The sequence below is a fragment of the Hemicordylus capensis genome, chromosome 3 (assembly GCF_027244095.1).
Source record: "Hemicordylus capensis ecotype Gifberg chromosome 3, rHemCap1.1.pri, whole genome shotgun sequence".
Classification (NCBI taxonomy): domain Eukaryota; kingdom Metazoa; phylum Chordata; class Lepidosauria; order Squamata; family Cordylidae; genus Hemicordylus; species Hemicordylus capensis.
In genome coordinates, this window is record NC_069659.1 from 105738970 (window position 1) to 105752720 (window position 13751).

General features: G+C 42.5%; 1 protein-coding gene across 21 annotated transcripts in view; it reads left to right on the forward strand.

Annotated features, from left to right (window-relative positions):
* DMD (dystrophin) overlaps positions 1-13751 on the forward strand; it is a 1901967-nt gene that overhangs the window by 1624268 nt on the left and 263948 nt on the right. For all 21 annotated transcript variants that reach the window (XR_008319265.1, XM_053308495.1, XM_053308494.1 and 18 more), the window contains one exon: positions 9532-9678. Coding sequence is in view for 20 of the 21 variants with exons in the window: in XM_053308495.1 (XP_053164470.1) it covers positions 9532-9678 (147 nt within the window). In the remaining variant the exon portion in view is untranslated. The remainder of the gene's footprint in view (positions 1-9531; positions 9679-13751) is intronic.

Here is a 13751-nt window from a genome sequence, read left to right on the forward strand (position 1 = left end):
TAATGCCTCAATACTGACCCCATTGACTTGGAAGTATGTTCTGTAGACTAATTTCAGTGGAACATAATCCCAAGTAAATATGCTTAGAGGAGCTTGAAGAGGCGTTTGAGCTCATTATGGTGCAGATTCTGTGCAATACCCAATCTCTTAAGAGCAATTCCTGTATTAGGGCTAGTTCTGTGACCTAAACTTAGACCAGAAACAGGATTGCAGTAATGTACTTATGATACGGATCCCCTTTTGGCATGGGCAGTCTATCTTGACAGGCACCACATATGGCAGGCCTAGAGCCACTTGTCAGCAATCTATCACCCTGATAGAACCTTTTATCACCTACAATGTTGCCAATTTTTCTTCTGCTGTTAAGGTCCTCCAACAACTAACTTCTAGAGCTACTTTCTAGATGCCGCTACAAGAGGCTTCTATGTTGGTGTACTTCGTATCGTTGAATTCGTATCAGAATGTAGTATTATTTGTTTGTATATACTGATCGTGATAAAGCTATTCATTTATCACCCTGACACATCAGCAAACAAGCAATTTAACCCAGAGCTGTGAATTGTTATACATATGCGTGTACACACACACACACACACACACACTCTGCAGATATGTCTGTTTGAAATGAATATGCATTTATGGGTAAATGAATTGTATGAATGCCTCATGACTGACTTAATAACAAATGTGAGTCTACAATCTCTAGATCGTCAAGACAGCTGCAATAAATTATTCTGAAAGACAGCTATCTAGGTGCCTTTCACAAAGTTCAGTGAAATGATTCAGAAACTTTCAGTGAAAGAACATAAGAAAGCTATTGAGATGCAAAAAGGACATTCCAACTTTAAAAGGCCAAACAGTCTTTTACATTCCCTTGATGAAAGAGCACATTCACAATTAAACTCAGGGTGGGCTCTGAGCAATTCAGTTTTTGAGCACATTCACTCACAAAGGCTTTTGAGCAGAGTTTTCATCTGGACCTTCTGATCTAATCTGAGTAGGGCATTGGAAAAGGCAGTACCAGAGCAAAAGCATACACTCTCATCTTATGTGATCTCAGCATAACCTCAGGCTCCGTGTAGAGAGGAGAGAAGTAGAGACAAAATGCTGAACCCTATTTTAAGCAATCTGAAACAATTTACATTGCCGAAGTTGGAATGTAGCAGCAGCAGCCCATATTTTTGAGATACAATTTAGAAAATTCAGAATCACACACACACACACACACACACACACACACACACACACCCTGTTTTAGAAATGAGTGGTGTTTAGAATATTTTGTATGCTTAGTCTAACAGCATAAAGTGCATGCTGAAAATCTCCTAACATAATGTGATTTTCTCTATAACTAGCTATGGAAATAGCATTTTCTACTATTGAATTTACTTCTGCTCCAGATCTCTAGCCCTTTTTAAAGGTGGGTGCAGAAGTTCTGCCCTGGCGCATCAATCATTACCTCCACTCAGGGCCGGTGCCAGACTACTTTGTGCCCTAGGCAAGGCTAAGTACTTGCACCCCCCCACCCCCTAAAAAATTTCAATTTCGATTTTCAAAAACAGATGTTTTGTAGAAAAAATGAAAAGCACAAAACTTGAAGCTGCTACATTTATTTTAAATTGCAAGGATAGGTAATACAGTAATTTTTGATTATCCTTCTCAAATACAAAAGAAAATATTTTGGCACACAACTCGTTTTGAACTAGAAGGGCACGCGGTAGAGCGCATACCTCCGCCAAGGGCAATATAACCCTCAGCACCACATCGAAATCTCAATTTGTGTGCCATTTCCTTTGCAAATTTTGTCACCAATTCAATCAGATTAATTGCTGATGCCTGTTCATGTTCAATTGATATTGTTCCCATGCCAGCTAGTCTCTTTTGCAACATGGTTGAGCGTATGTAAGTTTTTATAAGTTTGAGCTTTGAGAAACTATGTTCACCACTTGCCACTGATACTGGAAGTGTGAGAAGGATCCTTAGAGCAACAGAAACACTAGGCACATTATCCAGGAGTTTTGTTGTAATATGAAGAGAAGTACTTCATACTATAACAAAAGATTGTAGCGGCATAAACTTTTGAAGTCTTCGCGCTATTGCTAAAAGATCACAACACAGATCTTCAGCATCGATATCTTTGTTTCCATTATATATCAATGATTTTTCCCAATTCTTGCAGGCCTTAAGTACATCTTCATTAGATTTTTGCTTTATAATTTATAAATTAAGTTTAACAGTATTGTTAGTGTTGAAAACAATGAACTGATTTTTTCCCCATATTTCTACTCATTATTTTTGTTTCTCACACTCTTTAACACATTGACACTCTATACTCTGCACCCCTCTGAGGTCTGCGTCCTAGGTGGTTGCCCAGTTGGCCTAATTGTAGCACCGGCCCTACCTCCACTCCCTGCCTCCACTCCCTGCCTCACTCCGCTCACAGTCATGGTGGTTGTCTGAAGAGGCTATAAGCATTATGGTGGGCATTTCCATGATCAGCAGTTGGGGACATGCCAGGTGAGGAAGTGCCCACCATCATGTTTCCATGATGACAACCACCATAACTGTGAGCAGCATGGGAAGGGGCGAGTGATTTAAATGCCAGGTTGGGTGGGACTTCTCCACCTGCTTTTAGCAGCTGTACGCGCATATAGCTTTTTGACAATTGTATCTACTTTGAGAGCTAGCATCATATAGACGAAGAGGCGGAGCTGCATATCAGGACTTGCCTGGTTCAAAGCTTACTTTTGCCATGAACTCACTAGGTACCCTTAGGCAAACTGCTCCCTCTCAGCCTCAGCTCCCCAGATGCAATATGAGCATAATAATGTCTGTTTACTTTACAGGGTTATTGTAAAGATAATACCAAGACAATTCCTATGAAGCACTCTGAACATGCCAAAGTGCTACACTAATGATGAGTAGTAGCAGTATTACTTTGGCAAAAATTCAGTAGGAGATTTGGAAAGTAAGTCTAATCATTCCGGCAACGCTTTCTAAAAGCCATTTTGGAAATGTTTAAAATAGATGAGTCTAACAATTCTGCACCTTTTAAGTTTGTTCTAAGCCTTTCTATTGTGCAGGACAAGCAACACTTTCATAAATAAGATCATGAAAGCAAATAAAAGACTACTATCTCAAAGCACATAACAATAAAGTGCAATAGAAGAGAGAAAACAATACAGTGTTATCAGACAGCTTTGAAGGCATGGTTTTATTCTACTGTTCTGCATATGAAAAACAATCATTCCTTGGGAGGAACTGGGTATGCAATACTGGCCAGTCTCCAAAGTGAAATTTCAAAAAGCCACGTACTGGGATAGACCCACAATTTCATTAATACAGTTGGGGGGGGGGATGTTACAATAGGATTCAATTGAATAATTTGAATAGGACAGCTGAATGCTGTATTTGACTTGTTATCAAGTTGATGCACATGTGGCTAGGGGAAAGAAGGGTGAAGAAACTGAAAATCTGAATTGAGCAGCTACTATTATTTGCTGCAATTGGAGTCAGTGATTTCATAAGGGAAACTCCCTGAAGCTGGAAAATACACAATGGGCCTATTCTTATTGAAATAAGCTTATTTACTAGTTATTTTTTAGTAAAGGCCAAGGACTAAGACATTTATTTTCAGATTTGGAAGTATGCGCTCATGCATCAAGAGGAAACAAAATTCTTTCCAAGGCATTGATTAATGCCCTCTGGCTTTGCACCATGATCCTGACAGCTCCACTCCCATGGGTGATATTTTAAAAACATGGAGGACCAAATTTTTGTCTGTGTGCCAGCGGTTGAGAGTACTAAATGATCCTATGAGCTTGCTTGCTAGAACAAAATAAGAGTAGAAAATGATCGCATATATGTCCAGCCCGGGTTAGGATGCGCATAAAAACTGCCAGGATCAGGCTTGATCCCGGCGGGGCAGCGCCAACTAGCGCTCCCGTAACCTAAGCTAACTGCTCGTGTGTTAGCTGTGGCTATGTTTAGCCCCAGAAGACACAGAGTTGGGTGCCTAGAGCATCTGTCTCCTGGGGAAATCCCCCCAATGTGTTGTGTCTGTTGTGTGGTGCATTGTGGGATTCACTGAGGCCAGGACTTAAATCCCAGATCGATCTCCATATTCACCACAGTGCTACAGCAGGTTGAGTCCAACTGCTGCAGCAGCAAAAGTACTGCCCTCTACCTGTGTTCCCTGTAACGGGGATGCCCATATGTTGTTGACTACAACCCCTAGTATCCCCAGTTGCAATGACCTTTGGCTAGGGATTATGGAAGTTTGGGTCAACAACATCTGGGGACACTGTCCTCGCCTTAAACAGTCTCCTAGGGATGCTTCATGTTAAGGCTGGTCCTGACCTGTATCTTCCCTTTGAAGAAGGAATAAAGGAAGGAAGGAAGTAATAAAGAGTTGTAACATTTGAGCCGATTGGTCCTGGCTAGGGTTATTGGCTTTTTCATTGGTATGTTTTGAGGACCTTGGCTCATGTGGGCATGTCTGAAATATAGAACAGAGGTCAGTAATATATATAATTGATTTTTAAAAACCCTGGCTGTAACCCAGATGTTTTTAGAGCTGGGAAATCCATGCTATAGAGCTCAATTCATTGGTTGCCCTAATCTAGGATTAAAGGCAAGCTAATATTTTAACATTTCTGTACCACGAAATAAACTAATACAAACAATGCAAGAATGGTTCCAGATCAGCAAAGGAGTAAGACAAGGCTGTATACTTTTTCCTTCTTTATTCAATTTATATGCTGAACATATACTGAGAGAAGCTGAATTGGAAGAAGATGAGCGTGGTTTTAAAGTTGGAGGAAGAAACATCAATAACCTGTGCTACACTCTGATAGCTGAGAATGCAGATGATCTGCAAGCTCTAGTAATGAAAGTCAAGTAGCACAGTGGAAAAATGGGACTACAACTAATGTAAAGAAGACTAAACTAATGAAAACGGATACAGCAACCATTCTCAGAATTAACAATGAAGACACTGAAGTGGTGGATAGCTTCTGCCTTTTAGGATCGATCATCAACAGTAAAGGATTGAGCAGTCAAGAAATACGACACAGACTAGCACTTGGTAGGACTGCAGTGAAGGCCTTGGAAAGGATATTTAGATGTCATGTTGTAATCTACAAAGATTAGAATCAACCATAGTTTTTCCCATAACACTCTATGGATACAAAAGCTGTACTATGAAGAAGCAAGAAAAAACATTGACGCTTTTGAACTTTGGTGCTGGAGAAGACATTTGAGTTTACCATGGACAGCCAGAAAAACAAACCAATGGATCATAGAACTAATCAATCCAGAATTTTCATTTGAGGCACAAATGACCAGGCTCAAACTATCATACTTCAGACACATTATGTGAAGATCCAGCTCCCTTTAGAAGTCTATAATGCTGAGAAAAGTTGAAGGAAAGAGAAGAAGAGGACTACCAGCAGCAAGGTGGATGGACTCGATTACAACAGCAATGAATGCACCACTGAGAGACCTTAAACGCCAAGTTGAAGACAGATCATCCTGAAGAGAATCTATCTATGTGGTTGCTAAGAGTCGACACAACTTGACGGCACTTAATCAATCAATCAATTCAGCAAGGCTTTTCTTAGTTCATGGGGGGAATGCCCCTCCCCCGGCCTCGTTGCCATAGGGAGGGTGATTTGTCCCAGCCTGGCAACAGGCCAAGGGGACGCTGATTGGTTCTCGGGCTGGGGGGGGGCAGGGCTTGACGGCCGTTTTTGGCGTCTTCCCACCCAAAGCCCCAGTCTGGCCCGAGACTTTCCCACCCTCCCTTCCCTGTAGCAGAGCGGGCCTAGAGGCTGGTTGCCCTTTTGGGGGCCGAGTAGGAATTCTTTGCTCCCAACAGATTGGCATTGGTTGGGTTTTTTCCCGCCTACTCCGTTCTGTTCCGTTAGTGGAAGTTGTTATTTAGTCAGGTCATGGCTGGCAGGGACAGTGCGGGTTTAGTTGGAAAATAGTGGGTTTAACTTTGGTGAGCACCCTTGGATGGTTTAATGGGTGATTGCTCAATCGCTCCCTTGTGGCTTGTGTGGCCCAGGGATGACGATTCACCATGAACCGGCTTCAGGACTTTGCAGATCCTTGGGCTGAGGGTCCGGGGTGTGCAAACGCCTAGAAGGTTCCAGGCCCTCGCTTGGGGGTTGGTGGAAAGGAGATGGATCAGGCCGGCGCCTGATGCTCTCCTGAGCCAGGGTGTGTCGCCCAAGCATGGTGCAGGTGAGGACTGGGGTGTCTGAACCTGGCCATTGCTAGGTCCCGCACTGTCTTGGGTGGGGGAACATCCCTACCTAGTTCGCTTGCTCACTGTTGATTAAGTTAATAAAGTTATGACCAATTTCACCCAACAGATTGTGTCAGTGTCTTCTTGGGCTGGGGTCTGGGGACAAGGGAACTAATGCAGAAGTTAGCAAAGTCAGGTGATTTTGTTGTTGATACCACAGGATATTGTGTACAGAATCTAGACTAAGTCATGACTAAGCAACATTGGAATAAAGGAAACATACTAAGTTGAGTCCATTAATTTCAAAGGGACTTATTCAAAACCTACTTAGCTTGCATCCTGCTCACTTGGGTTTCTTCCTCATGGCAAGAAACCCAATTAAAATATAAAAAATAAGTTCTAAAATAGACCACAGTTCAAAAAAAGTACAGCACAAATGCACTTTTTGGGAATTTGTCCATATTCCAATAGATTTCACAAATGCACACACTAAAAAAGCAAGCAACTTCTAAAGAAAACAAATCTCACTTAAAATATATAATTTCTTTTCTATCACACAACTATCCCTCTGTTTCTGGAATATCACAATTTCACTTAGGTCTACATCAACTTTTTACTTATCTTTGAAGTCCTATGCACTTGATCACAAACATTTTGTAAGTAAATAGAACTTGATTTATGAAGAGGAAAGGGTTCATCAGTTTACGTATAAATTGGATTTTATGATGAGAAGAAATTGTCAAATGTTATCTTGTTCATTCCCCCTGTCATTATATATAGGCAGCCACAGTTATATCATTCATGACAGATCTTTATCTAATCTGTATTGTCAGAGAAGGGAAACAAGATACATGATCATTATAGAAGCACCTATACTGCAAATAGCACAACTGTTTTTTGAATAATGCACTTGTTACTTTTGTGTATCATTACAATAAAAAGAAATTATCTTGGTGTTTCTTTCTGGTCTTCCTTAAAGTAATATTAAGAGTATACCCACCATATGTCTTCTCTGAAAAGCTATTGTTTTTCAGTTGTCATGCAATAGTCCATGTGCAACTGGTTTTAGCACATATTCGAATTGGATTTAGCATATTTGAATTGTAAGCTCAAAAAAGCCAAAGTTGTGTTGGCCTGCAATTCAAATGAAGGCTGGACACCTAATTTTAGTGTAAATCTTAGGGCATTTCTAAACTGACATTTTGTTTTTCACTGTAAGTACAATGTTCAAAATGCACATCTTGCAATCAGTAGTGAATGGTGCATTGCATTTAAATCATCCTTGTCCCAGTGGGGGGGAAATATGGAAGCAAGAAAACAATTGGCACACTGCTTCCATATAGGCTTGGTCCAAGCCTCAAGCATGCCTGAAGTGATACAGCAAGGTGATACAACCCTTCACCCGATCCTGCCCCTGGCAGTGTACAGAGCACATTGTGCATCACTTTTTCCGCCATGCAACTGGAGATGAAGCACTTTCCTTTCCACTCTTGCTACCAAAGAGGGTCTTGTTTCCTCCTGCCAGGTGGCAAATGGGAGCTCCTTCTCCTTCTCCTTCTCCTCCTACCCTTCCCTGACTTGCTACTGTTGCTATCACTCTGCTGCCACCTCCTGCTCCCTGGCTTTTGAAAAGGCAGAAACTGGGCAATGAGGAGTATAAGGAAGTGTAGAGGAGTAGGGTGGTGGGCTATATAGATCATCCACCATTCCAGCTAAGCCACCACTCTACTCTTTCACGCTTTCTTCTGCTCCTTGTTCCCCGCTATCTGTGTTTTCAAAGCCAGGAAGGAGGAGGCAGAGTGGTGGCTACCACCAGTGAGAAGGTGCTAAGTGGTGTGTGTGTATGTGGTGACATGGAGGTGGTGCGCAGCTCTGCCAATCTGTCACCGGAGGCAGACACCTCAACACGTCACTAGCGTCCTGGACCTGCTTTCATTTCTTTTGCCAGTGAAAGGAAATGTAAATATATGTGCTCTTTTATTGGATGTGAAAGCATCCTGAAAGGACAATTCATCTATAGGAGTAGGGTTCAGACCAGTATGGATAGGGTATGGGTGTATGTGAGAAACTGAATGTTTGAGTTTTGAATAGAGAGAGATGGAAAAGAGTGAGCTTTTTTATCAGGGGTTCGATTGAACCGAGAGTGCAGACTTGGTGGAGAGGCTGCACAAGTTGCTCTCTGGAAGTCTACTGTCTCCTACAAATAAGTTTTCCTGTTTGCCTCTACTTATGCTCTGCTTCTGTCTTTGTACATAAAACTAATATTACAAAAGCACCAAAAGTTTCCAAGTGCCCTCTCATCCAAAGGAAACTAAACTCTGTATCAGTGCTGCTAGAACTTTTCTCTACTTGGATTCTAGGGATGTATAACAATCTATTTCTGTGGAACGTCTTTCACAAAGCAGGATAGGTTTTTTTTCTTGGCATTTTGACAGAATCTTGCTTTATATTTTGCATTAATCAATGTTTAACATACCAGAAAGAAAAGCTACCATCTGTATCATGTGCCCATACTTATTCCCCTTGATTTCTCTTTTCTGTTTGATCAACAACAACAGCAAGATCTGAGTTCTACAGTTATAGAAATAAAAAAGCAGGAAGGAAACACAGAGCTTAGTCCAGTGAAAAACCCATTTCAGCTCTGCAAATAAAAGTAGAAAATGAAATCTGTAGCTGTCCTGATGAAAGGAAATTAATATAGAAAATCAAATTATTCAGTATCTTCTTAAGTCCATAAGCCAAGCCTGGTATTATTTTGGAATATATTGTCTTGAATCACTGCAGTCAGTTTTAAAAGGAAACTGACAAAATGTTTTACAGATTTTATTTCATGGGGCTGATTGCAGTGTTCTCTGGAGTTGTTAAAAGTTAAACTTATTTTCCCCCCATAAATATTACCCCATATATTCATCTCTGTTCCACTTGCCTCAAAACCATCCATTTAGAACATGTACCTGGTGCTAAGGGGATGGGACAACTCCTGTGGTATGGTAGCACACTAGGGAAGACCTCTCTTTCCAACCCCTTCTCCATCTTCTCTAGAAAAGTGTTTTGCTTAGCCCTCCAGTATTAGCTTTTCTTCAGAATCAGCTCAGCCCAACAATGCCTACTACTGGGCTAGTATATATGGTCATACCATGCTCGCAGTACCAGAGCCATCAGACATAAACTTCAGAATATGATTGCATGTTCTGCAGGCCATAGGACTGAATTCATTGTTGGTTGTAAGAAACAGGAATAATCTACAATTGCATTACTAATGGTTGTTTCTTTCACAGGTTTACCGAGCAGAAATTGCGCCTCTTAAAGAAAATGTGAACAATGTTAATGACCTAGCTCACCTGTTTACCACCACTGAGATACAGCTTTCCCCATATACTCTCAACCGCTTGGAAGACTTGAATGGGAGATGGAAACTCCTACAGGTAATATTGCAAAAAAATATTTAATTATCTTAAATTGAGATGGTAGTGGTGAGAGTCTGGTTATTTTTTAGTTCCATTAAGCAAAGCAAGACCCAAATGAAATGCCCCCCCTTTTTAAAAAGATGATTTATTTAAAAAAATAATAAAGCTTGTCTGTGTGTGTGTGTGTGTCTGAACACCTGAACTGTATTTTCTTTCATCAAAACTTTTAATTTAAGTAGAGTTTTTAATGTGATCTGCAGCCATGATTTTTTACACACGAGTTTTACACACAATTTTTTACACTACTCCAAAGTAGTCAATTGATTATATTTTTTTTGTTTTATTTTATTTTATTTTATTTTTTACATTTATATCCCGCTCTTCCTCCAAGGAGTTCAGAGCGGTGTACATGCTTATTTTTATCCTCACAACAACCCTGTGAGGTAAGTTAGGCTGAGAGATACATGACTGGCCCAGAGTCACCCAGTGAGTTTCATGGCTGAATGGGAATTCGAACTCAGCCAACTTTTTCAGGCCACAGAACCCACAAAGTGGTGCAGTGGTGACCCCTACAACTCACTGAGAATGTGTGCAGTTAGTTAAGAAAAATGTAGATTTCAAACACCACACTAATGAGGATCAATACTTCAACATCTCAGTTCTCAGCATTTCAGCTGAAAGGACACACTGTGACTGACCTAAAGGCAATCTGGGAGCTGCTGAAGTGCAGTCTACAGGCCAATCACCCACAATTATCACATCTTTTACTTGGTTTCTTGTCAGCTTCCTGACAAGAACATCAGGTCTGTGGCAAGAATGCACCTGCCCTGATGTCACTGGTAGATGTGCCGATGTGTTTTTGGCATATCCTTTAATAGTGTGAGAGGGATGCCATCTGAATACCCCCTCTACACATGCTTCAGCAAGGTTTTGGAGTGCATGTAGAGGGGTTATTCACCTGATGCAGCCCCAAGTGTTGTTCCATTGCTGCACGACTTGCAGGCCTACTTGTCTTTGCTGCAGTACTACAGCTGGCTTCCCAAGGTAAACATCGCCTGTCAGTGGGTAGGAATACTTTACTTGTTCCACACTAGGTCTGACGTTGTGAGATGCAGAGGCGTAACTAGGGAAAACGGCGCCCGGGGCAAGCACTGAAATGGCGCCCCCCCACCGTGCCCCCCTGTCGCCCCCCCAACATACTACATTATACTTAGGTTTTTTCTCACAAGCGCCCGCCGCCGCCGCCGCCAAGCCAGGCCACTGACTGGCCGCCAGGCGCCAGCAAAGCAATTGGGGGGGGGTGCAGGCAGCACGTGGGGAAGGGGGCACTGACACGCTCCCTTGACTGCTGCAGCGCTGCTGCACTGAGCAGGAAACATTTGTATTAACAATTTTTTTAAAAAAAAAATTTAAAATTGTTCATGGCGGCGCCCCCCACGTGACCAGAAAAAATGGCGCCCGGGGCACATGCCCCCCCTGCCCCCCCTATAGTTACGCCTCTGGTGAGATGGGCTGGTTTCATCTGCCCTAACTTTGGAGCACAGAACTATGCAGTCCACCAGACTGGTACTGAGACACTGCAATCATCAAGGGAAATAAAACTGAAATTTCCAAAGAGAAATAGGGGTCGAATTTTGATATAACGTGAAACCAGAGTTAAGCAGGGCAGAGATTTGAATTCCACTACATCCTAATGCATGCAACTGCAGTTACAAGCCAAAAGCAACCTGTGGTTTGGCTTGACAAACTCCAATTTGAACCTTTGGTGTTCACTACAGTTCGCCACCAAAACCAGAGGTTTGGCTACTGAAGCCTATGTCTGAACATGGACGGCGCCATAACCACGGTTCTGTGCAGGTTTTGTAACCACAATCATTGTGACAGTGGTGCATACCCACCAGGGATCACGCCCACTCCATGCCTGTGGTGCTTCTCGTTGGCTAACTCTCCGAACACTCACCCTACCCCTCCTGTCTCTGATCCAACTAAGCAGTTTCCTGGCAACAGGGATGCCTCGATGTCCCATAACAAGCTTGTTAGCCTGTCAAGTGGCAAAGTCACGCAGAGGCATGCCCTCTTCCCACTCTGTCTATTGCTCCCCCTCCCCCCCGCTTGGCAAGGGGATGGGATTATAGCACAGGCACTAAATGTTTTGCTCCCCAAGAATGAAGTGACAATGATGTATGTTCTCAAGCACATATACTCCAAGTGGAAGCATAAGCAGGACACCCCATTACAGCACCGTGACAGGAATGTATGTTAGGGCAGCGATACCTAGGGTTGGGTTTCAAAGGCATCTCAACCAGGGATTCTTGAACAGCCAATTTCTATTTTGTTCACAAATAAGTTGGGGGAGTGGGGCCCGGCACCTTGCCCTTGGGGGTACCTGTGTGGTCCCTTACTCATGAAAAGGGCTGGGCAGGAGGAACAGCATTGTCAATATTGAGACTTATATGAGGGAGATTTTCCATATCTGATGGCAACAGATGCTGACCCCAAGCAAACTGCTTATTAAATTTAAATATTAAATATATTTATTTTTACCTGTAGCCCCTTTCCTAAAGGCCGTGAGGGGATCTGCAAAGGTTCCCCCTCCCACGCTGGCCTCTAGGGCCTCGTAGGGACCATCTGAGCATGTGTGGTGGCCATTTTTAAAAATAACTGTTTTTTTAAAAAAATGGCCACTGAGAACAAAATGGCCACCACACATGCTCAAATGGCCTCTGCGAGGCCTGGCATGGCCTAAGGCCTCACAGAGGCCATTTGAGCATGCTCAGTGGCTATTTCATTTTCGGTGGCCATTTAAAAAGAAATTTAAATTATAAAAAATGGCACACACCCCTTCAAGTGGCGCCCGGGGCACGTGCCCTGCCTGCCCCACCATAGATATGCCCCTGTTTAACACCTAATATGTACAGCTGATTGGAACAGAAAACTGGCAAGAATCTGTCAAAGAATAAATAACACTCACATGCATCCAGCTAATGGTGTATGTATTCAGAAGCAGGCTCCCATGTCTGAATTGCTAGCAGAATCAGATACCATACATGGAACAAATGAATGAATGAATAAGTCTTTGGCCACATTTGTACATAAAGTGGAACCGCAGGCCCAATTGACCCACAGTCCTGTTCTCCACCCCCCACTCTGCTCTCCTGACTGAATGTGGACATAATGGAGAGCAGTCTCTCTGCAGACACTGCAGAGAGGACAAGGAACTGGCTGTGTGGGCTTTCTTCTGGCATGAAGAACAGCCTGCACAGCCAATCACAGCTGGAGCTTCCTCTCTCAATTCTGGTTGAAGAGAACGCAGCCTGTGGCTCCAAATTCAGATGCAACGCAGGCTGCATTCAACATTGGGTTCAGGAGACAAAACTCACTACAACCCAAGGGTTCAGACTGGAGATGAGCTCTATGATATTTGGGCACAGTTGTGCCTAGATACCTAGAAGGTTTGATATTTGGTATTTGTTGTTTGATTTCCTAGGACAACAGTTCTTGGTACATTACATAAATCTGTTTGCCATTCCATATCGTGCATTCATTGTCTAATCACTAATCTGGCTTTTACATATTCTACTGAGACTAAAAAATCAGGAGACTACTCATAGCAACATAACTTCCTCTCCAGAGTGCATCTCCAACAAGATGAAAATGTTTCCAAAAGGACCAAAGGTGTCAGAAATTTGAGAATTTATTTTCAACCATAGCTCAAAGATGCTATGACATTGCCCTGTTTCAACCTTTAATAAACCCACCTCCAGCTAAAGTGCAGCACTTGGTACACAACATGGGATTTGGAATAAACTCCTTAGAAATTAACTCATGATTAGCAAAAAGCGGGCTAAGGGAGCCTAGCCCACTTTTTGCTGATTGTCTGCTGCCCTGAGGCCAGCCGGTGTAATGTTTCCTAGTATATCTGGGTAAAAATGAATATTGTCATATCCATCCTGCCCATGAGGAGGATGCTCTCAAAACCTCAACTACTGTTGTTTGCTTATTTTGTGCAACAAACCACAAATTTTGTGCTGCCACATTTAAGGGTGTAACATACATCTCATGTTGGGGTTCCTGGTTAACACCTCCAAAAT